This window comes from Homalodisca vitripennis, unplaced genomic scaffold (assembly GCF_021130785.1).
Source record: "Homalodisca vitripennis isolate AUS2020 unplaced genomic scaffold, UT_GWSS_2.1 ScUCBcl_1514;HRSCAF=5235, whole genome shotgun sequence".
Lineage (NCBI taxonomy): Eukaryota > Metazoa > Arthropoda > Insecta > Hemiptera > Cicadellidae > Homalodisca > Homalodisca vitripennis.
This window is the reverse complement of record NW_025777639.1, coordinates 8,897-34,021: the sequence shown is the minus strand read 5'-3', so window position 1 is coordinate 34,021 and position 25,125 is coordinate 8,897. Positions and strand designations below refer to the sequence as shown.

At 34.2% G+C, this 25,125-nt stretch overlaps 1 protein-coding gene across 9 annotated transcripts in view; it reads right to left on the bottom strand.

The window, feature by feature from the left end:
- Nucleotides 1–24,890, bottom strand: part of LOC124371498 (cyclic AMP-responsive element-binding protein 1-like) — a 43,639-nt gene extending 18,749 nt beyond the window's left edge. For 2 of the 9 annotated variants that reach the window (XM_046829845.1, XM_046829846.1), the window contains exons 1-4: nt 24,705–24,890; nt 18,249–18,395; nt 15,133–15,265; nt 12,461–12,550 (exon numbers count right to left, since the gene is read on the bottom strand). In XM_046829845.1, the coding sequence (XP_046685801.1) occupies nt 12,461–12,550; nt 15,133–15,265; nt 18,249–18,395; nt 24,705–24,842 (508 nt within the window). In that variant the 5' untranslated portion in view covers nt 24,843–24,890. Of the gene's footprint in view, nt 1–12,460; nt 12,551–15,099; nt 15,266–18,245; nt 18,396–24,704 lie in introns of all 9 variants that reach the window. The other 7 variants (XM_046829841.1, XM_046829844.1, XM_046829847.1 and 4 more) reach the window with 7 other exon arrangements.
- Nucleotides 24,891–25,125: the final 235 nt, after the last annotated feature.

Sequence of the window (25,125 nt, the reverse complement as noted above, 5' to 3'; positions counted from 1 at the left end):
CATTGTAAACAGACACAACAGATTAACATTGTTTCGTATGACCTGCATATCAACTCGACCATAGCTCTGACTCAGGTAGACACAAGAAATCCCTTTATGACGTCCTCTAATGAAATAGTCTTTGATTTTAGTTTGCTCTTCTAGGAGGCAGTCATCAAATACCACAAGTGAGTTTGGTTTGCAGTCATCGATAGAAATGAGATCTTGACAGGACGAATAGAAAAACGCTATTTGTCTTCTAAGGTTTTTTTCTAATCTACTGTATTGTTCACGCAGATCTACATATGCAGGTTGTTCTATTGAACGACTGAACACGTATAGATTCTTGAACGGAACTCCATCTTTGTTGTAAATGAAATTCAATAACAAGTTCGTTTTACCACTCCCAGACGGTCCTACAATAAGACACCGTAACGGTCTAGGTAAAAATTGGTCTTCGAATTTATCTTTGCAATACACTTGAATTTCCATAGTATGTTCTCTTACATACATTTACAATTTAACAGTTTTCGCATATTCTATAATGACCCCATGCTAGGGTTCGGATATTGTCTTCGAGTACGAAACGCTTGTCGTCCTTTGATGAAAGTACCACTTTATGGTGTTCTACGCTGTAGAGATTGTGTGCTTGACTCCGAATTGTATTCATCGTTTTGTAGTGCTCGATGTTACTAAACAAACAGTCTTTATAGTTGCTAAAGGTAATTTCATTTTCAACTACAGCTTTTTTCACGCCCTTAGACCTCTTTATGAAATGGTTGTCTTCTATATTGCTCGCATACATCTTGGATCGTAGTCCTACAAACTCTCGCATGATTCGACCATTAAGTTCATCTTTCATTTTACCCAGAACTTTTTTGTTTACGTGGGGAAGCCCATATTGGTTGGGGTTGGGGTAGTCACTTGTATCAAATAATCCAATTAAATGTTTCATGTCTTCATAGAAGTTTTTCGTTTTGATGTCATATATCAGGGAATCGGTATCGGTGTACACCATTTTTATATTAGATCCATACTTCTCTTTCATTACATTGTAGTGGAAATCATACATCAGTGTCTTTGATATGTCTAGAATACTCATACCTACGTAAATAGGTTTATTTAACAAAAGTTTTTTCTTACTAAAATGTACAGCAACTAGGTTTTCTGTAAAGATGGTTCGACTCTTAAAGTTCGGTTTGCTAACCCATCTTTCCACTAATTTGGACTTAGTACCCAAACGAATGTCCACACGATTTCTCATATTTTCCATAGTTTTTCCAAAAACTGAGTTGTTCATAAGTTTGAAAAAGTCTTTCTCAAAATCATTTTTCGCCTTTGTACGCTCCATGGTATTCAGATTAATGTACGGTTGCAACCAATTGCTTTGACTGAAACTAAGAACTCTATGAACATGTTTTAGTTTCATACCCAGACTCAAATAAAGCTTTAAATTTTTGTAGTGTACGACATACTTTTCTTTGCCATAGAGAGTTGTCAGAAGCTTTGCCATTTTCGATCCTGGTGGGACTCTACGTTCTGGAGCGAGAGGTAGATCAGAGTGTACGTCGTGTAGTTCTTCAGGATATTCCAAATCAACTTCTAATATGTAGCCTGTGGGTGAATCGTCACTAACTTTCATTACATCGATGTCTGTACTGCTCCACTGAAAGTTTGCATATGGTAGTTTTACAGACATTGCCCACCCATACAGGTTGTTTGCATCCAAGTACATGAGGTAGTTGTTTGGTTTCGATTTGTCGTAGTCTTTCATGTAGGGATTGTTTGCCTTCGCATATCGATGAGAACACTGTGAAATACCACCACGAATACCTTTTTCAACCATGAGTACCATATCGATGTCAGTCAATAGGGACAGTTCAACTTTTGTAATTTTTAGCATTGCGTTCCAAGCCAACCCAGGTGCTGTGAAATACCATGCAGGATCTAATTTGTATGTATTGAGACATACATCCCTGAAGTTTTCCATAACATCTGCAAGCAGCAAGACATCGGTTTCGTTATATAGCATTGTATATTCTTTCATGTTCTGAATGTTAAAGGCGGTCCATACATCGCACGCATGTTTGTAATCTTCATTTGTTATGTGTTGTTTATTCAGTCTATTGTAAAATTCTTCTTGACTAGGTAGTGATGTTTCACTATATTTTTCTATACTGTCCATGTAGTCGTAAGGGTACACTCCTTTTCGTAGCAATAAATTGAGGTCCTTACCATTGTAATATGTTGAGATGTGTTTGAATTGAGATCTAGTCAGATTCTTTGCCAACCTATCGAGACTTTGTGACATGAACTTGAATGAATCGATGAATCGTAGTTCAATTCCACCTTCCACACTGACCGTAAAGGAAATGTACCGCTCCTCGTTGTTGGGTATCAATGATATGCGATTTTGGAACTTACCAAACTCTTTAATGAAAAGGTGAGTATCGTAACCTGCTAAATTATGAATGAAAACAGGAATGAACCTAGGTTTTTTGAAATTGATGTTACACTTGTTGTGAGCTGCTCCTCTAAACAAACCCGTCAAATGGTTATGGTCTCTAACACGATCATCACCAAGAAAATTTCCACAGATATGACACGTAGTAGTAGATTCAAACATTTCCTGTTGCTCTTTTGTCATCAACTGCATGGGGACTATTGCTTCACTCTTGTAAAGTTCATTAATCCTTATCGACTCCTCAATCAATGATTTTACAAATACATGTGCAGCATCGTCTCCAAAGTATTTAATCGGTGGTTTGGAAAAGCCGTCTTCTGACACCCCATACATACAGAAGGAAATGGCATTATGTTTCTGATATTTAATAGTGAACGACTGGTGATTACCATTACAATCCACTTTACACGGTTGACATGTTGAAATAGGTGCTAGACAGCATTCAAAGTCTGCGTAATACACAAAGGGCACTCTCATTGAGCAATTGAAATCTTTAAATCTAATTACAGTTCCTGGCTCTGGTAGTTCCAATTTCACAGCATCGTGTGTGTTACAGTCTTCTCTATGCTTGATGAGTAAATCCTCTCTCGTAAAGTGTTGCAAACACCTATTGCATATCCACATCTTATGTCCATTTCGTGAGATCTGTGAACTAACCAAACGGGACATATCTTTGATCCAGCAGTAGTGAGTGTTTGTTTTTTCTCTGATAAACAGTAGATTAACATGTTTTTCCATCTCGTTATCAGTTATTCTCAGCGGGAATATATCGAACTTGTCATCATAAGCATAGACATTAACAGAAATTCCACTACGTCTTTCAAACTTTGCTATATCATCAAGTTTCATGGGGCATTCGCAAGTTGCTAGTGCATGAAGCAGCTCTCGTTTGAAAGGTTCGTAATTGCTGATTCTTTCTGGATGAACCTTAACTGGATGTAAAGCTGCCAGAATAGACCACATAAAACATTTCTGATCTTCGTTTTTTACATTAATAACAGCCTTTTTGGATTGAATCTGTTTTGGTAGAACCACATAGCTGGATCCGTGAAAAGGAACGTATCGGTTGACTCTGATCTCCAAGTCTTTCACACTTTTTAGTGACCATTGAGAACCGTTTGCCTCAAACTCCTCCATCTCAACCAACATCTTAAGTTTTGCTGAGTTATAATAGTCAGACAGAGACGTTGTCGAGTAAAGAATTTCATTTTTTGTTTTAAAGTTCATGACTTGAGTCACCTCCACATCGTTTATTATTTTCTTGAATTCAGCATGATAAACCATGTTTACCTTAAGATTTTTTTCTTTTACAGCTTCCTGAAGTTTTTCAACAACGAGTGGTTTGCATATCTCAAGAAACATTTTTGGATCTTTGATCCCACGTTTGTTCATAATCACATACGTTTTCAATCTTCCCGTGAATGCCGACTGGACTTCTGATATTTCATCAAGTATTGTCTGTGACTCCTCTGGAGTACGTACCGGAACCAGATGAGGTGTTGAAGGTGATTCTGTTTCAGACAGAAGCTGTCTCTCTTCCATGGTAGGGCTAATCGAATTCTCACTATTAATTGTACTAGTCGGTGTCTCACTAATAATCTTTTTCACACCTGTAGGAATCTTTTGTGGTCTAGTCGGTTTTCGGATCATCGCTTCAAGAGCTATATCGTTTGTATTGACCTTCGGTACTTGTTTGACTTCCCTTGGTCGTTTTGGGTATTTCTTTACCAGCATGTTGATGTCTGGAGTGGGTGCCGGCAGTCTTGGTGTCAGTCTCGTAATGGGTAATATTTCACTCCTGTATCGAGGACCTTCATGAAGTGCTGACAAACGGATATGGCGTTTCGATTGTTTGTGACGGTTCCAGTTGGATGACTCTATTGGTGTTTCACAAATCCAACACATTTTACTTTTAGGAGCTGGTTTGATTTCCATCTTTTTCAGACGTTCGTTATATGTCATACCATGCTGGTTTTGGCACATTTCTGAGATTTTTGGTGCCGAGCCATGTTGGAAACCGTTATTTCCTTACTGCATTTTGGACATGGTTTCTTCTGGGGTTTTATTTGAGCACGTACATCGGTCGGACTAAGCACGTTGTATGTTGGACTCTCTGGGATATGTAGTGGTGAATGGTATACAGGACTATATGGTATATGCAGTGAATAGTCTGACTTATCCGGAACTTCAAATGGTGGTGGACCAAGTATTGATATAATTTTCGATGAATCGGGGTGTATCCTTTTTACTGGTGGTTCAAACTTTGGAGCGTCAGCTGTAGATGGACCAATTATAGCTCTAATTTTGGAATAGAAATCTGGAGTGTCTAACATAGACAAATCAAAATCAGCAATCGCGTCTTGTTCTTCAGGTCTGAGATTTGAATAGGACTCTGGCAACATAGACATATCAAAATCAGCAATCGCGTCTTGTTCTTCAGGTCTGAGATTTGAATAGGACTCTGGCAACATAGACATATCAAAATCAGCAATCACGTTCTGGAATTGATTGTCACTCACAGCATCAGCGTAGTTTTCCAACATAGACATATCAAAATCCGGAGTTTGTCTGTCTAACGTGGACATGCATTTCTTTGTTTTTTTATGGCGGGACATGGAGGAGTTCCTGACTTCAGCACCACACCTTGAACATACTTGTTTCATCGAAGGAGGTTTTTCATTGAATCCGTTGGAAGAAGCATAAGCTGGTGGATTTGACGCTGACATACACTTCTTTGTTTTTTGGTGGCGGGATAGGTTAGATGCAGTAACCTCTGCTCCACAATTCGGACATTTCTTCACTGATGATCTTCGAAGACCATCCGTAGCATTGAGAAATGCTGTTTGCTTGCTAGCAGGAGAAAACGCCATTATTACAGAGCTGGCTACTCTCTTACTGTATGGGCGATTGACGATGGAAAAGGATGAGGTATGGATGCACTTCTTTGTTTTTTGGTGGCGGGATAGGTTAGATGCAGTAACCTCTTCTCCACAATTCGGACATTTCTTGACTGATGATCTTCGAAGACCATCCGTAGCATTGAGAAATGCTGTTTGCTTGCTAGCAGGAGAAAACACCATTATTATAGAGCTGGCTACTCTCTTATTGTATGGGCGATTGACGATGGAAAAGGATGAGGTATGGATGGATGAGAATAGGAAGAGGAGTAGGAAGAGGGTGGGTGTGTGGGATGAGTGGAAGGAAGGATGAGAGCATTATTAATACATTTGACTCTGAACTAGAACATAGTTTTTTGTAACTCTTTTTCATAAAACGATCCTATTATTTCCTCACCAGACTGGTCTGCGATTTTGTAGGTAACAGGGCAAGTTTTGTTGACAGCCACAATCCGAAAAATTTCTCTTGTCCAATTTCTGCGGTATTTATTTCCAAATACATCTTTCTTTATAGTAATTCTTACACGGTCTCCAACCGAAAGTCTGGGTCTGAATACTAGACATCGTCCAGTGTTTGCGTACATGTTTCTTAAAGTTTGTTCATTGCTTGAATTCACTTCTGATGGGCTCATCTTTATAGTGCTATGAAATTTACTGTTATATTGACGTAGAAGCTTCTGTAAATGTGACACCCATCTAAAAGAGTTTTGAATTTCAAAGTGCACTTTCATTTTTTCATTGAGAGTTCTATGGAAACGCTCTATAATGGCACTTTTTTCCTCATTTTCAGTATGGTATAACTTTATTTGATTTTTGTGTAAAAACTCTCTAAATTCCTTATTAACAAATTCTCGTCCTTTATCCGTGTGAAGAAGGTTCGGGGGTTTGTGACCAACCAATTTCGCTCTTCTTAATATTTTACCAAACGATTTAGTAACCTCTTGTGAGCTTTTAGTTTTTAATGGTTCTGACCACGCATATTTTGAAAACGTATCAATTACATTAAGTATGTATCTGAATCCATCATTTTCCTTTGAAAACCTAATCATTACAACAAGGTCTGCAGCCCACAAATCATCAATACCCAAAGTTACAATTTTTCTCTTAGGGAATCGCTTAACCACAGGTTTATGAACCTCTAATGCTCGAAGCAGGATTTCTTTCCGACTTTTCTGCTTCATTAATTCCTGATACTATCCACAATACACTTACATTATACCAAACTAGTAATTTATAAGGTGCGGTGTCTCGCGCGGCGCGGCGGTGACTGGACAGTGACGAGGCGCGTACCGATTGTTTGTATACTTATAGAAACAACACGCGGTGTCTCACACGGCGCGGTGGTGGTGACGGTTCAGCAGTCGCGCGGCGCGGTGCTGACGAGGCGCGTGCGTGCCGATTTCGCGGTGTCTCACACGGCGTGGTGGTGGTGACGGTTCAGCAGTCGCGCGGCGCGGTTCTGACCACCCGTACTCACACTCTTAGTCGCTCTCTAACAATTTTCTGTCCCAGATTCGGTCTCACACGGTTTGTCCCAGAACCGGTCTCGGGTGCTCTGTCCCAGCAACGGCCAAAGTATACTACTAAGGCTCTTATAAATAGTTATTACATCAATAAAAAATACATTAAAAAAGTCAATTTTGTATTAATTTTAAAATATGGCGCCTGCTAGTAAGAACCCGGTTTGTGGTGGATGTCCAAGAAAAAGTGACTAATAGCTCTGGAGGAGTTATGTGTACTGGAAATTGTAAAAATTGGTTTCATTTTGATTGTGCGGGTAAATATAAGAAGGATTACTCTTTCTCCAAAGGTGAAAAGTCGAACTTTCAATGCAGTGAGTGTACGCAGCAGCAGTTGGCGAAACGTGTATCAGTGAGTAAGCCGCTCGATGCAGTGGCTGATTGCAGGGATGATATAAACTCGTGTGAGTGCTCGGTGCATATTAGAATTCTAACAGACCAGATTTTTTTATATAACTCAGAATCAAAAGGATCTTCGTAAACAGGTTACCGATCTGTTGGCCGAGAACGCTAGACTAACCTCAATTTTGACCGATCATTCAGAAGTGATTAGCAATATCTTAACTAGTAATAGTAGTCGGACCTCTTATTCTAGTGCTTTAAAATCATCTCCTAAAAACACAAGCTCATTATATTTGGTAAATAATTCAAATAGGACTGATGGTGAAACTAACATTAGTGAGGTTATTAATGATGAATTTGATTTGACTCCAGTGGTTAACTCTGACATCTCTTCATGCATAAGCAGACGAAATTCTGTTCCGTCAAACAGCTTTTTGAGGGAAATAACTATTCCAAAGAGGAAGGAAAAAAGTTTCTAAGCCTGCAGAAGATCCAATTGGTCGTGTTATTGGGCAAACAACTGTGAGGCTTCATGACAATACTCAGTCTCCTAACTCTAAGCAAGGCAGTTCTGTTCCTGTCCCCAATTCCTATTCTACTGTTGTTTGGGGTAAACGGTCACTATCAGAATCAGGGACAATTACGAAGATGAGTAAAGTTGAATCCGATCGTACGGATTTCAAAGTAGTTCAAGCCAAAAGAAAGCGTGGTGTAAATATTGGTTTCAATAAACTGCAAAACCGAAATCGCACTGATTTTATTACGGGACGTGCAACAAGAAATGACCAACTCAAAGTTGTCGAGAAGAGTAGGTTTCTGTTTGTATCCAGGTTTGATGAGGATGTTGACTGTATGGCCGTGAAAAGATATATTAATGAAGGTGCAAACGGTAACTATGAAGTTACGAAACTTAAGAACAGGTACCCTGGTTATAGTTCTTTTAAGGTTAGTGTTCCCGTTACCCTCTGGGATAAAGTGTACGATGCAGATTTCTGGCCAGTTGGGACTTATGTGGCTCGTTTTCGATATAATCAGAAGAATAATTCTCATAATGTTCCTAGTGAGTCTTTTTTGGAATCAAACCATGGTGCGAGTTTGGTAACTTAGGCCTACCAAAGTTTGCAGTTAAGGCGAGTGATCCTAGTCCTTCTCAATCTATATCTGGTTTGAAATTGGATGTAAATTTTTGTGCACATAAACACTCAGTCAATTAAAAATAAAGTTAACGAGCTGGATGTTTTCCTTGAGGATGTCAATTGTGACATACTTTGCATTAATGAACACTGGTGTGTAGACGATGAAATATTGCTCTATCAACCAGCAGGTTTTCTACTAGCTGCTAGTTATTGTAGGCCTACTTCATTTGGCGGAGTGGCAATATTTGTTAAAAACACTTTTTTACATGCGTTTGAAGTTGTTGACATCCATTGCCTGTGTGAAATTAAGCAATTTGAAGTGGCTGTGATAGTTTTTCCTACTTTGAGCTTACTGACTGTGTCTGTATATCGTACACCCGATTCGTCAGTCGACATCTTTACGGAGAAGCTGGCTAATCTTATTGACTTTTTAAATAAATACAGAAATTTCAAGATGATAATTGCTGGCAATATAAATATGGATCCAAAAAGTGACGACCCTAAAGTGCAAAACTTTGTTAATATTCTACGATCTCTTGATTTTGTCTGTTTAAATTTCCAGCCCACCCGTCTTACCTCCTGTCTTGATAATTTTATCACTAACCTACACCCCTCAATGCTCACCTGTGAAATTATCCAACCTCATCTTTCTGACCATTGTGCACTACTTTTAAATTATAATATGCAACACCTAACCTCATCTTCTGAACCTTTTCAAAATATTCACTGTACATTTGATACACATAGGCTTTTGAGCAAACCTTGTCTAGATAGACTTAAGCATAGGTTAAGATCTGTAACCTGGGATAGCATTTTTTTAACAGTAAACTAATGTTGAGTTAGCTTTTCAAACTTTTCAGCAAGTTTTATCTGATTGTTTAAATGAATCATGCCCTCTAAAAAAGAAAAGTCTTGTCAACCATAGTAGGCCTAGATATAAGTCAAAAAGCTTAAAGTTTGAACTGGTACACTCCTCTGCTAAGGGAAATAAGGCTATTGCTAGACTTAAGTCATGAAAAAGGAAGGACTGATCCTCAGTGCATGGCAATTCATGGTAGGCTTAAGAAAATGTATAGGCAGGAAATTATTTTGGCTAAAAAAAGAGCAAATGAAAAGCTTATTTTTGAGTCACACAATAAATGTAAAGCTGCATGGAAAGTTATAAATGCTGAAACAGGTCGTGTGCCTAACAAAGCCAAAGAAAAAATCCCAATAACAGCTGATGATTTTAATAGCTTTTTTATTAATGTTGTTAATGTGTTAAAAAATAACTGTGATATTTTAGATGTAGCAAGTTCTGTTGATATGTTGAAATCGTCAGGTATTAAACCCCCTGGCTTATCTAGTTTTAAGTGGACAGTTGTAAATAGTAGAGATGTATATAGTTCTGTGTATAGGTTAAGTAATTCCAGATCAGAAGATGTCTATGGACTTTCTAACTTTGTATTAAAGGAAATATTAGATGCTATAATCTATCCTTTAACACAGCTGATAAACTGGGTGCTTACTGATGGAATATATCCTCAGTGCCTTTAAAATAACAATAAACAGTACCTATACATAAGAAGGGTGACAAAATGAATTTAAACAATTACCGGCCTATTGCCCTAGTACCCGTTATATCAAAGTTAATAGAGACTATTGTGAAAAACCAATTGGAATATTACTTTGAGTACAATAATTTGATTTCTTCATCTCAGTATGGGTTTAGGAAAAATCTTTCAACTGTTAAAGCTGTAGAAAATATTGTCTCTTATGTATTGAATAGCTTTGAAAATAAGGAAGAAACAGCTGCTGTGTTATTGGATTTAAGTAAGGCATTTGACGTTGTACCTCATGATGAACTCATTCAAAAATTGAAATATTATGGTCTGGAGAACAATGCTTTGTCTTTGATTATGTCTTATTTGAGCAATAGACTTCAGCTTGTCAAAGTAGGTGACCAGAGATCAGGACTTAAGAGGGTGGCAAGCGGGGTTCCCCAGGGCTCAGTCTTGGGCCCTTCTTGTTTACTGTCTTCATTAATGATCTCCCTAAATTTGTCCCTGGTAAGGTTGTCTTGTATGCTGATGATACTACTCTGTTATCATCAGACAGAGACTCAAAATTAAATGATGTCGTTATGGGCTATATGAGGGAAAGGTCCTATCTCTGGTTCTCTGCTAATAAATTAACTGTGAATAATAACAAGACCGAGGAAATTGTCTGTAGTTTACGTAATTCTGTAAATAAGTCTGTAAAACTACTTGGTATCAATTTAGACTCAAAGCTTAGCTGGGGAATCCATACAAACCATTTATGTATTAGATTGGCAAGAGTAATATTTCTACTAAAAAAACTAAAATTGTATACAAGTCTTAATCTTGTCATTAGTGCATATTACGCTTTCTTTAATGTACACCTTCTGTATGGGGTTTTACTGTGGGGCAACTCTAGTGGAGCCAAGACTGTGTTTAAGTGGCAAAAGAAAGCCATACGCTGCATAGTAGGAATTAGTGACAATGAGTCCTGTAGGCCATTTTTTGAAGAACTGGGTATACTTACGCTTCCATGTATATATATATTACACAGTTTAGTTTTTGTTAAGGAAAATCTCGACTCTTTCAATCTTAGAAGCTTTAACCATGAAACACAAACACTAGAATTAAAAAATACAATTGATGTGCAATATGCTAGGTTAAGTAAAACTCAACAGAACTATGCAATAACCGGAGCTAGGCTATTCAATAAGTTACCATTAAGTGCTAGATCAATTTCTGTTGGTAGGTTTAAGAATGTTGTTGCAGAGTGGCTCAAGAGAAAAACATTTTATTCTGTAGATGAGATTTTTTATGCTAATTTTAGTGACTTACAATTTTAAACAATTTTAAAATTTTAAACAATTTTAAACTTTTAACATAGATATAGATTGTATTTATTTTAGGCTCTGTAGGCCTATTTAGTGATATTTTTAATATCATATTTGACTTTGTCAATACAATTTTGTAATTGTTGGACGACAATAAAATTATTCTGATTCTGAATACATAAGTTGTAAGCTAGACAAGATTTAAATATAAAAGATACCGTAACTTAATAATTTACAATGCATATGTACAAAACATTTAATATTACAATAATTAAAATATAAAAATATAGAGATTTGTTAACTAAATCAAATAGCAGCCAGATAAAAAATTAAAATCAAAAGTATAATTATGTTAAGCCAGGATTACTATAAATAAAAGAATTGAGATTGCAAAAAGTAAATGCCACCAGTGAGATTTGAACCGGAATCAGTTACATTAGAAGTCTGTCAGCTTATCAAATGAGCTATTTGGTACTGATAGTAAATAGTCAGAACAAAACAGTGACAGCTCAGTTTGGAGATCTAGCAAGAGAAAGTTTTTTTTCTTATCTTATGATAGTCACCTGGCTTTCCAAAATATTATTGTTAGCTGATAAGTTTATATCTATCAAATTTCTAATGCAACTGTTAACCTTCAAAACTATTATGTCATTATGAGATTATGTGATAAAGTGAATTAAATTAAATGTTTACTTACAAGAGTGAGGTTAAACTAGTTAAATATATGAGAAATTAATAAAACTTTAATTAAAAAGTAGTCTTACAGTCCAAGTCCATGTATTCAAGAATGTCACTATAGAATAATGTTCACAAAACACACATAGTTAAAAACAAATGGAAAACTAAAACTTAATATAATTACTTAAATTAAACACCACATTATGGTGCCTGTCAGTTCAGGTTTGTAGCAAACCAGTCTCTCCTTACTTACAGTTTCTGCTATTTCACGAGTTATTATTGTATTCTAAAGTATTTTATGAGTTTCTCACGCCTTACATAATACAAAATTACAATGCAGAAACCCAAAATTTTTGTGTTCTTTGAAGTTTTTTCAAATAATACAAAATATAAACAATAAAAAAAGTGTAATAGGAAAATTCATTATAATATGAAAGTTTTTGTTTAACCTTTGTTGAATGATCTCTTGTTGAGGGCAAATAACTGTTATACATTATTAATCAACATTTTAGGCCTTTTGAAGTCCTAGTAATTTTTAATGCTACCAGATACTTTAATTTGACTGGATTTCCCTCCTAGAATGCAGACACACTCACCTGCCTGGTAATGTGTTGGTAGAGAATGAGACGAGAGCTCGGAGTCCAGGTTAGAGTCACAGTCGGACCCTGACGACTCCACCTTGCCCCCTGCACACGGAAACAATCAACCATCTGGAGCACTCATACCAACAGTTCAACTACTATATAGACCAAATACAAAATCCAATGAAAAATTTGTAAGGTTGAAGTATGTGCAACTCCAATATTTATTATTTTACTACATTTAATAGAACTTTATTGTACATATTAATTTTCTGGAAATTTAACAATGGGATTGGTATCAATTTCTTTAGCCTTGGTGAGTAGCTACAAATCTTTAGACTGAGCGCTGACAACCAAGAGAAAGTGATCATTTAAAACCTCAACACTTTTAGTGCATAAACACATTTAAAACCTCAAAAGGAATGCAGATCATGTTATATAACGTTACTGATGTTTTCAAAGTAACTTTATTAAGATAACCTTGCCTGACGAGGGTGTATTCACTGATGCGTCGTGTTCGTAAGGGATGTTCGTAATATAATTCACTATTATGAGCGACTGCATTGTGTTACTTTAACATGTTTATAATGTAGAAGTTGTCTTAAACTGTTACTGTTTTTACCAGCTTATTCAACATACAAACCACTTTAAAAAGTAAGAAGTCTAGTAAAAACTGTTTAAGTGAAAGGTATTGACAGATTTGATATGTATTGACAGGTTGTATTAGAAACATCTCAAATTAATATAAATATGTTTGGATTATTTGGATAAAAACTGCGTAATTAAATTTGTTCCCTTACAATGTGTGCTTTTGTGTTCTTATATACGTCAATATTAAATAACATTTAATAATCTTTGTATTAACAAAAAGAACTAAGTCTGAGATGTAAATATATTATTCTTAAATATATTTTCTAAATAAAGTTTTGTAATCTCATTTTAATGACCATTTATATATAAGGGTTGTCACCACTCAAGAGTTACGGCTACAAAAACTGAAGAAGGAATAAGGGAATAACATGATTAAAAGGAACAATTTTTCATGGAGTTCAAGATGGATGAGAATTTGAAAAACAATCTTTCTCTACTACTGCTACATGATAATAAGCACATTGTAATGGTCAGTAGTTGTGATTATACAGTATGTAACTTCACAATCTAACACCATCTTGTACGTAATGTATAGACTAACAACCAACAAATACTGTCAATGCTCATATATATTAAGCCATATTATAACATGGCAGCCGATTTCGGGTGTACGAAACTTCGCTTTTATTCAGTTGTGATACAAAATACATAAATTAATCTGTAAATTAAAAAGAAACTTGCCAAATGAGAATTTTGTTCATTATTTAGAAAATTAGTAGTTGAAATGGTTAGCAAAAATAATTAGTATAATAGATAACCACCAAAGTTAAATTTAATAGTAGTAGTCCAAATTACAGTAGGACCTACACCAGTTAGGTAAAATCGAAATTAAATTAAGAATTTAGACTCAAGGTGCAAAATAGGTGTTATTCCTTCACCTTTAGAACAGTTCAAAGGTTTTACAAATAGTCTAAAAATGTTATATTTACAAGAGATAGCTAAGGCAAAACACAACTCATGATAGGCCTACAATGAATTAAAAATTATAATTGAAACCAAGTGAAAATATAAAGCTAATGACTAATTAGATGGCTAATATGGGATGAAAAAATGCAAAGTGATGTTACTTATTTCAAAAATGCCTACAATAAATATATTATTTTTCATGCCAGTTTGATTGTAAAAGCTCATTATTTTATAATGAATTTAACATTATCAATTGCAAAAATAACTAAACTGTATAGGTAAAATTTATCTTCTTTTCTTGTGCGATGAATTCGTTTTGTTTTTTTTACAATAGTTATTCCATTGCAACTACTGCATAGTAAAAAAAGTTCTCACACTTAATCTGCTTTTCCACCAAAAGGATGATTTATAAAAAATCTATTGTCTATTATACAATAAATTAAAAAGTTACGAAATACTTATTGACACAAGATTCAATTTATTAATACAAATATTACAGTGGGGTGTTCAGTTCTCAGTTGCTGCTTTTAACTATGGATATACTGATGTTTAAAAAACAATAACAACAAATATTTAATTACTCAAGATTCAAACAGCATTAGGATGCAGTTACCTCTAATTCATTTATGTCACTGAACTTATTTCCTCCAGATACCCTTTTTTTACATATCCAGATTTTACTGCAATTCCTATTTGAATATGATATGTTTAAAGAAATACTGGAAAAAGGATCGACACCACCATGACTTGTAGATCCATACTGAATTTTTGCTTAAGCAATGGATATTCTAGTCAAAATGTTTTCATTACTCGCTCAATCTAATACTACACGAACTACATACTTAATTTATAAATGATGAGTTTTAGTACCAGTATTTAAAACAAATACAATCAGAACTATGAAACTGAGCTGACTCCACAACCAGCTGTGTATAAAGTTCTCAAATGGGTAATGTAATAGAACATTTACAAATTATTAAAAAATTACTCTTACTTAATGAATAGTTTGATTTTTTTACAAGAGAATAAAAATTCAATTGCATTATTCATCCCAACTAATGTTAAAAAATGAAAATAAAGTAAAAGCAAAAACAGACCAAAAAGAGGTTTGAAGAAGGTAGTCTTGCTACCTGAGATTTCCGCACCTCCAAGATCGTTGAGGATTTTCCGATACGAGGGCCTTCGTGTCAGAATGTCCCTTCTCTTGCGCGTCGTCGCATCCTCGTCATTAGATAAACTGTCGTCTGAGCCTGCTTCCACCACCTGTTAAAAACAAGCAGTTGTACATTTGCATTAAAACACAAAAGTACTGAATATGTACAGTAACTGATCTGGCTGCAAAACGTTGGAAAATCTGCTTGGACCAGATAACATGAGTATGATAAAACAGACTGAAATTTTAATTAGCTCGTAGAATGAATGGAAAACTGTGCACATTCGGTTTTGAACCATAAATTACAGCTGCAATAAATAGTAAACAAGTAATGGAATTTTTATATGATGTATTGGCTTTGAAACCTCTAGAACAAAGTAAAACTATGTCAGACTGTGTGTCAGGTAACAAAGATCACTGATGATTCAAGAAAAGTTTCAAATCTAAAGCTTAGTTAAAAGTGGAGGGAAATGCATCATTATTGAACTTGATCCTTCTATGTAGAAATGAAGTAATATGAAAAATTAAACTTTTGTAGCTCAATTTGTTCTCAAGATATCCTGTGGACAGTTTAAGCTTCGCTAATATTCAACAAAATTCCATGGAGTGACATGTGCCATGATCAACGAACTCAATTTTTTCAAATCATTTCATCATTTTTATTTGCCACAAAAATGTACAACATCAAGTCATAAATACAGCTCATTGCAGCCACGTCAAAAATCTTAAAACTAACAATAATTAAGCTTATACAGCATAACAGTAATTGTAACAGAATAAAAAAAACGCAATAATCATTAAAAATCCATATTTTTAATTTTGAAAAGTTCCTTTAAGCTATAAAATTGATTCTCCAACAGCCAGAAATAGAAATTTTTAAATCTGTCAAAGGGATATGAGCTAATTTGTCTTTCAACAAAATTCTGAACCTTCAAAAAAACCAAAACATGGTTTTAAGGGTTTTACTTAACAGACATGGTTCAATTTCAGCATAATTTTTATTACACGTGTTATGGCTATTAATTTCATGAACTTATAACAGTTTGGAATTGGAAGTCATGAATTGTGGTTTACAACACTCTCTTTTTTTAAGAGCTCTAATAGCCTTCTTCTGCAATAATAATATTTCTTCAATCCAAGAGCAGTTACCGTACAGTACTAGTCCATATCTAAAAACAGATTGGAAGAAGGCAAAATATACACCTCTAATGTAATTTACTGGTATTATGTCGTTCAGTCTGCACAAGAGATAAATAACTCGTCTTTTATTTAAGTAATCAATGTGTGCTCACCATGTCAAATTTTTGACAATATTAATACCCAAGAACTTTACCACATTTGAGAAACCATTATCCAATGAATTTGAATTGTGCCTAAGATTAAATAACATTCGTTTAGTTTTGTCCTTATTAAGCAACAACCAATTTGCATGGAACCGATTTGAGGCATTATTTAATGTATCATTTGCCAACAATTCAAGATCATTAAAATTTTTATTGATCTTAAAGAAGGTTGTGTCATCTGTATATAAAATGGTAATCTGCATAAAGCCAAACAATGTAGACTATACACAGAAATGAAGCTTCATAGAAAAAGTTTCAAAGTTATAGTTCAATTTGTTCTCAAGATATCCCATGCACAGACAGAAGAGGTATGTTGCCAATCCCAGATGATAGGTTTCACTAATGCTAAGCCAATGAATGGCATAAACCATTTCAAAATATTAATCATATTAATTGACCAGCACTCATCTCATTTTGTGATATTTTTATAATTGTTTCTATAATTTGCAAATATCTTGTATTATATTGACTTTTCTTCAGAATCGTTACCATTAATTTTCTACAGTCATTAGATTTAGGCTGACTTGTACGTATATTGCTTTTCTACCTCTATATTCTAAAAAGTTTTAAATTACTGTATTTTGCAGCCTAAAAAGTTTTAAATTACTGTACTGTATTTTAAAGTTGGTTTCAAAGGTTTTCAAATGGTCATTTTAAAATAATTTCTTTTATATCAGTATAGTTTAAAGTTTTGGCAATGCAAATGTTCAAAAATGAATGTCTTGTCCAATAAAGATGATTATGACTATTAGGAGATTACTTTTTGCGACCTGAGCTTGTCGCTATCCTGCTGGGCCCAGCTACTAGATATAGACAATAGACAATAGGCAATAAATGTTTATCTATACGTTCCTTGAGAATTACAACTACATCAACATAGTGGTATAATTTAGATACAATGAGTGCGAAGATTTCATTCATACTTCCAATTTAAGAATGCTCTCTCTTCATGGCATCGCAAATGTTCTGAGATTTGATGCATTCTTTTAGTCTGTCGATGAACTTATCTTTTGGTTGGAGTGACTATCAACTCACTTCCTTGGAAGTAAGTTACACGTTCACTGCCACGTGGTTCACCACTGACTCATGGTATACTGTTAGTTGAACAAACCCTATAGGATTTCACCAAACCTACTCTGTGTTGCTAAACATTTATTTGTTACTAGATCAAAGTGGCAAAAAGTACTTTTCATAATCAGTATTACAATGACGTGTATTATTACTTAAATTAAGGGTAGCTCATGCTGCATATGACTTACTTTGTTTACAATTAATTTTCATGCGCAGTTGTACCCCTTGTTTGTCCCAATTTCAGCTGTTGTCGTTCTCTGCTGCATTATTGCATCTGCCTCCAAGCTACAGGCAGGATTGATCTTTACATTTGTAATGTTTGGGAACATAGCACAACTAATGTACATTTTATTTCCTCGAAACTCATTGAAAATATAGTGTGTGGGGTGAGTCACTGGTATCTTGTTAAAGTAAACACTGTGCACAGAATACACTGTATCCGTAACAGAACACAATCTGGTATTCCACCTATTTCAGCACTCTAGCTCTAAACTATCATATGCCAAAGTCCGCCATCTTCATTAGACACTGGTGAACCATATCGTACTGAAATAATGCATCTTTATGAGTCACTGGTGACTCATTTCATACTAGCCAACGTATCGGTTAAGCAAGGCTTGTGAACCAAAATCACAATAGTGGGGAAAGCACTTTGAAAGAGGGATTAAGGTACCACTACCTGAAGTGTCTGCAAGTTGCCTTGGGTTGTCTGGATGACAGAGTTTGGTTTGCCGACCAGAATGACGTTGCCCTTTGTGAGCACTGGTAGCTGGTTGTTGGCAGATTGTATCACCGACTGTTGGTTGCTCTGAATCACTGATTGCCCCTGCAAAAATAATTAATCGTAAGAAATTTCAAATTTACAAACCACACTCAGAAACATGCTAAAATAGAGCTTAGACAATAAAACTTGGTTATATTTTCATATTAAGTTGCCTATGCATTGAATATCTTACTAGTAAAATATTTGAAAATAGCAGGCTTTCTATGGAATTGAAAATTTTGTACAAAATACTCAGATGAGTAATGTTACTATTATTATTTAACTAGTACATTATCAACATAAAACAAACCAGTTAATCTATAATAAAATAATTTGGAACGATTTTCCTTCATAAAGTTTGGTACGTTCTATTAAAAATGCTATTGGCATTGAAAGAATCCCTAAAAAAAAAAAAAAAACCATTGTAGTTGTATAACTGAATATATTTCATATTAATTCAAGAGCTGCATTACAGAAATCTGATACCAAAGAAATGTACATTCAATATTTTAATTTATACTTATTTATAACAGTTTCACTTTAAAAAAAAGAATTTAGAAAATGCTTCTTCAGCAAACAAACAATACATCCATAGAAAACTCTTGTTATTATCAGACGGGCTAGCCAACGAGTCAGGATGAAACATGTTAAAGAATAATATAGAAGATTACACTGTTTGATGTAAAGTACAAAGTAAAATGTTATAATATTTGCTGAGTAATTTTCTGGGAATATTGAAATAATAATTTATGTTGTCAAAGTGTACAAATTGTATAATCACACAAAGCACAAATGACACAGGCATGGAGTCATCGGTACTACTGTAATGATGTCTTGTTTGCATGATGCCATTGTAACATCACTGTACTTTTTAATCTACAATCTTATTTCTAGTTTTTTTTTTACAAAACTATAAGGACATTCATTACAGGGAGATGTATGTCTCTATACCTGCCATGTTAATTTAGCTATGATGATACTCCATCTCAAGAAGTAGTTAAAATTATAATTTAGTGAAATATTTAACATGTTTTGTGGACATGTTATTTTATACACCATACCGAATTCACAAGATTAAATACTAATCTGAATTTTGTTGTAATACGCTTATTTTTAACACATTGTTTTTATTTTTTGATATTTTAACTACTGAAGTAGTTGTAAACTGGTGTTATAAAGATATTTGAAGCTAATATCATAAGCTGACATTTTTTAGATAATGGATTGTTTATCACATATTGGTGAATATGTTACATTAAAGTAAATAAAGTCCTCAGACAAATCTTCAAAAGCACTGAAGTGACTTTTTAACAAAAAGTGACTTAAGTGATAGAGGTTTGATCAAAATTCATCAAGCTATTAGAAAACAAATAAACATTTCTAAAGCCATGGAACAAAGGACTGTAAGTTATAGTTTTAACCTGTAGATTAGAAATAAACACATTTATCTAAGGTCATCTTGAATGTATATTTTAATCCTCATGAACACAAGTTCACCAAATCAGCAAATAATAAAGAGATTATTTATTTCATAGTTGATAGTGGACTTTTCCTCTATAAAGTTATAACGAACTGCACGCTAATGCTCTGCGCTGTGACATCTTCTTATTGATTCATTTAAGACAATTTTAAAAACAATAATCTCAAGGAAGGTTTAAGAGCAACGCATATTTAAACTATAAATATAATTATAATATAGAAATATTATGTTAAAATAGTTACAGATATATATTTTGGACAGGAAGGAGGTTGACAGAGGAGGTCAAAAAGCTGGAAAAATAGAATCATTCTTATTCAGCAAGAGAAGCACTCCACATATTATTGGTCTTGTGATGAAAAAAAGGCAAGGCTATCATTTAAGAAGTCAGAATAATTATGTCAAAAATGTTCCTCAAACTATCAATTCTATGGGATCAATGGACATAAAGCTGCCAACTCTTGTCATCAAACGCATCCTAAAAACAAGCAATTGATGAAATCACAAAGAAGATTATAGGTTAAGATATGAGGTTCATACATACATATTATTAACCATAGCTGCTGAAATAATATAGCCCATCTAGTACGCAAGAGCCATGGAAATCCACCCTGAATTCACTGAAGACAAGTTAAAGGCATTACTGATTTGGTGTCCACATAATGGTGTCCTTATTTTGGCAGATGCCTAACAAGGGATTTATACAGAAGAAGCAGAATCACAAGCAACAAATCAGGTTTGGAGGCTGGTGTTTATTTCACTTAAAAGATAATCAAAATGTTACAGAACAGTTTCAGAAACACGCTACAAGATTACTAATAACTTCACAACATGTGAAGTGATTTTAGATATTTTTAAGCATTCACACTTTTCATTTATTTTGCTTTTATACATCCATGTAGACATAAATTAACCAGCTTATACAATGAATATGCATAAAACTGTGTTAATGCCATACATGAAATCCATAAAAGATTCTAATAAATACACAATTATTATATGCAATATTACTAAAGGTCAACTGTAATGTGAACAAAGTTGTAATGCAATGTGACTGGGTGCAATAAAAATAATTCAATGTCATAAGAATGTTTACAGCCAGAACTGGCCTTCTAGTACGGAGAAATTGCACAGTTAAAGCTCAATATTGCTAACACTTGAACCATGTGCTCCTTGTTGTTCATAATAGAGCAAAAATAAATACACAATATTATATGCATTATTACTAAAGGTCAACTGTATGTGAACAAAGTTGTAATGTAATGTGATTGCAACAATAAAAATAAAATAAAAATAATTCAATGTCATAAGAATGTTTACAGCCAGAACTGGCCTTCTAGTACGGAGAAATTGCACACAGTTTTAAAGCTCAATATTGCTAACACTTGAACCATGTGCTCCTTGTTGTTCATAATAGAGCAAAAATAAATACACAATAGCCCAGTAAGATCTCCGACTACATCAATATTAATGCAAATGCAATCAGAGTCAACTTGAGGTCAACTGATTAAGATCCAAGTGTTTTCTTTAAAGCATGTCTCTAATACTGTCCTCTATCACCAAATTCAAAAGCATATACAGGGCAGTTTGGGAGGAAAGGAAAAAATTTTAACAGGTGATTGTATACTTAAAAACAAGAAAAATAGTTTACTTTAGCATAGGTTCTGGAAATGCCTTTTTAAAGATGATAAGGCTAGCGAAGGATAACCCAGATTTCCATTCTAAGGATTAAATTAAACCGGACTGAAACCATAACAATGGTAATTACGGCAAAAATGTAATTGTTTCATATGAATTTTGACCTCAAACATTTAATCTACTTGATTCTAGAACTGTTAAGTCCTTTAGTTTGTAAAATATCTTGCTTAAAAGACAAAAATGTTTACTGTCATAAAAGAAATGTTTAACGTTTGTGGCTCTATAGTTTAATTAAATGGCTAACAAATGCATAAACATCCATTAAACCAAATTAGAGAAAATCTGAGAAAATTGATGTAAAGAAAATCAATAGCAAACAAATTCTAAATGAATCAATTAAAATTTAATTGTAAGAAAACAAACTCTGAAGCAAAGGCACTTTGAAATAGTATGAATGCAATAATAACAGGTGTTACTGCATCATGCCAGCTAATCAGTTTCAACTAGATTTTATTATTTTATTACCCAATTTTTAAGTTGGTAGCACTGATCATTGTTACTGTTGGCTGCTTAACCCTTTTACTGCCGGACACTTTTTTTTAGTTTGTTGAAAAATGCCAGACTTTAATTTTACTGACTTGCTAAAAATGCCGGGCTGAAATTGACTAAAATGTAATGATTTTTTTAAAAAAAATCATGGATTCATTATTTTTTATCATAAATTGATAAACTGTATCTTGTTTTTTTCCTTATAAGTTGTAATGTGCTACAAAAAATAATTTAAACATTTTCTGTCATTAAAAAAAATATATATTATGTCATGAAACAAAAATTTTAAATAAATAAAAATTATTTTTTGAGTTTGCACTTTAACAACTATATTTAAATATTAAACCACCACCATAATTATAATTTTTTATTGTATAGTAATTATATATAAACATTTCCCAAAAAGTTTTAGGAACACACCTTGAAAAATACTGAAGCTGTGATGAATTTTTGAAATTGGTGCAATATCCTCGAATTTCAAGATAACACTTATTGATAACACTATATCACTTTATAATACATAAATCACTTTATTACATAAATCACTGTCCATTGATATGAAAATATAATATATAATAGAAAATTAAAGTTAAAAGGCACTTTGATCAATATTTACAAAAATATATATACATTTTTTAGGTTCATAGGCCTGCTGATTAGCACTTGTGTTCCCCAAAACATGTGGGATGAACACCTTTTTTTGCAGTTTTTGCAGGTGACAGGTGATCTCTTCTCTTACTCATTTTATTAATCATAAAAATATGTAGATTTACAAATATAAATGTCAAATAAAGTGTAAAACACGAAACAACACAAGTGAAACTCACGACTAACGAGATCGACCATAACCTCATCAAACCAAACTCGAGTTATAACCAAAGACGTTCAGTAACAAAATTGGCTTCCATAGATTATAAAACCTGTTTTCTGTGTGTTGTCCATATAGTAATGAATAACACAGCTGAATTTCGATGCATTTGGACAACATTGAAAACCAGTATAAAACAAATACGAGACAGCTTTTATAGCGCACGTCGGCGATTTTCGCACAAACGGCAGCGTGCGCAAATAAGCACGTTGGCAGTTTTCGAACAAATCGCAACGTGCGCAATTGCGCACGTCGGCAGTAAAAGGGTTAAACACAGTTTGACTTATTTGTATACGCCTGGTTAATGTTGGTTGTGATTAGTGTTATTGCATTTTTATCTGTGAGACACATTTATTTCAAATTCTATTTACTATGTTTATAAATACTTTAAAATAAATTAAAATTCAATTTGTATATAGAAATTTGCCCAGATTTGTTTCACATTTCTTTTAATAATGCATCACGTATTTTCTCATACCGAATACACAGATATGATACATGTGTATGGCTTTAGTAAATGGCAATGCTAGAGCTTAAGTTGCAGAATATCAACATCAGTATCCTCAACATAGAGTACCAAATCATGACAGGATTTTTACCAATCTTCGTAAGACTGGTTGTTTTAGTAGCGTAAGAATTTTATCTGACCAAGGACTTCAACATGAAGATGATGCTGAAAGTATTCTTCAAGCAGTTAAACGTAGCTCCACTACAAGTTCACGGAGAATATCTATGGAACTTAATATCCCCAAAACCTTGTGTCTGGCGAACTTTACACTTGAACAGATTGTATCCATTTCATATACAAAAAAGTGCAACATATTCAGACAAGAGACAATGTTGCGCATCTGCAATTCAGTGAATGGATTAAAACACATTGTTGTATTGTTTCAGGAATAGTATCCACAATAGTTCACGAGTATTTTACTGACGAAGCTACGCGTTGATGGTATAGAAAACAACACCAGGAATTTCTATTAGTGGGTAGATGAGAATCATCATGCTACAACGGACAATAAATTCAGTGCAGGTTATCAGTCAATGTGTGGTATGGTATTGTTGATGATGAATTAATTGGCTCTTCCATATTAGAGAACCGATTTTTTAGTAGAAACATACATGGAACCTTTACGTAATGAATTGTTTACAAAGTTTTATTTATTTATTAAAGATGAATTTTCCCACATTATATGTATTTGTAATGGATAGGAACTATTTAGATCAATATAGTAATATAAGAGAGTTGTTAGAAAGTGAACCAGTACATCATGACAGCAGTGATGAACTTGATAGGCCTAGTGTAAGATCTCAGTGCCACAACCGAAACTAGGTTTATAATTGTACATTTTTGTATATATATTTCTATGAGCGTTTTACACAAGAACTAATAAGTTTCTGTATTTTTAATGACTTTCTGCATTCTAATAGATTGGTATGACTATTGCTAAGCTCCAAATAGATGTTATTGTTATTGTGTTATTTCAATTTTGCAAAAATCACAAAAACATCTAAAATTTAGAAATGACAAGATTCCAATCTGCAGTATGAAATAATTAAAAGTTGGCCAAAAAAACTTTTAATTATTTCATAGTGTGGCTTTTCTGCGGAATATAATGCTACTGTTAAAGTAATTCTATAGATGCCAGTATTGAGTTTCTTTTAGTCATTCGGGGTTCGTCAATGAAGGATCTTCCAGTCTTTTGATTTGGCAAGAGGAATCTCAGTTTGTGAACATGTCTGAATCAAGCATTAAAATTCCTCCAGTATCGATTGATGCTATCCAGTCTGCCACCAAAAACATAAAATCTCACTCAGCCTGGGACATCACACGTGTGCTCACCTTCTGTGGCTGCGTGTTATATGTAACGATGGTGGCCTCCCGAACATTAGTGACAGCTATGGGGTGAGGTGTGGGAGATGCCGCTAGCGGGTCACCGTTGCCCCCAGATGTCCCGTTCTCTTCCACCATCCCGTCCATGGATCAGGGGAGCCCCAGGCAGGTACTAGAACACAGACACTACACTTAGACTCATGAACTGTGATCACTAAATTAGAAATGACAAACTATTTTATACACTTACACTAACCCTTTAAGATCGGCATTAAACTTATCCTTTCAGATCACTTGGTCACAAGGGTGACCATGGCTGTTTTCTGCGTCAGGTCATTGATTTATGACCATGTCCTGTCAGCTCAGCAGACCATAATTACAGTAAACATTGTTCAGAATTGTTTTGTATCCGAATGTCAGTGTAACTTTA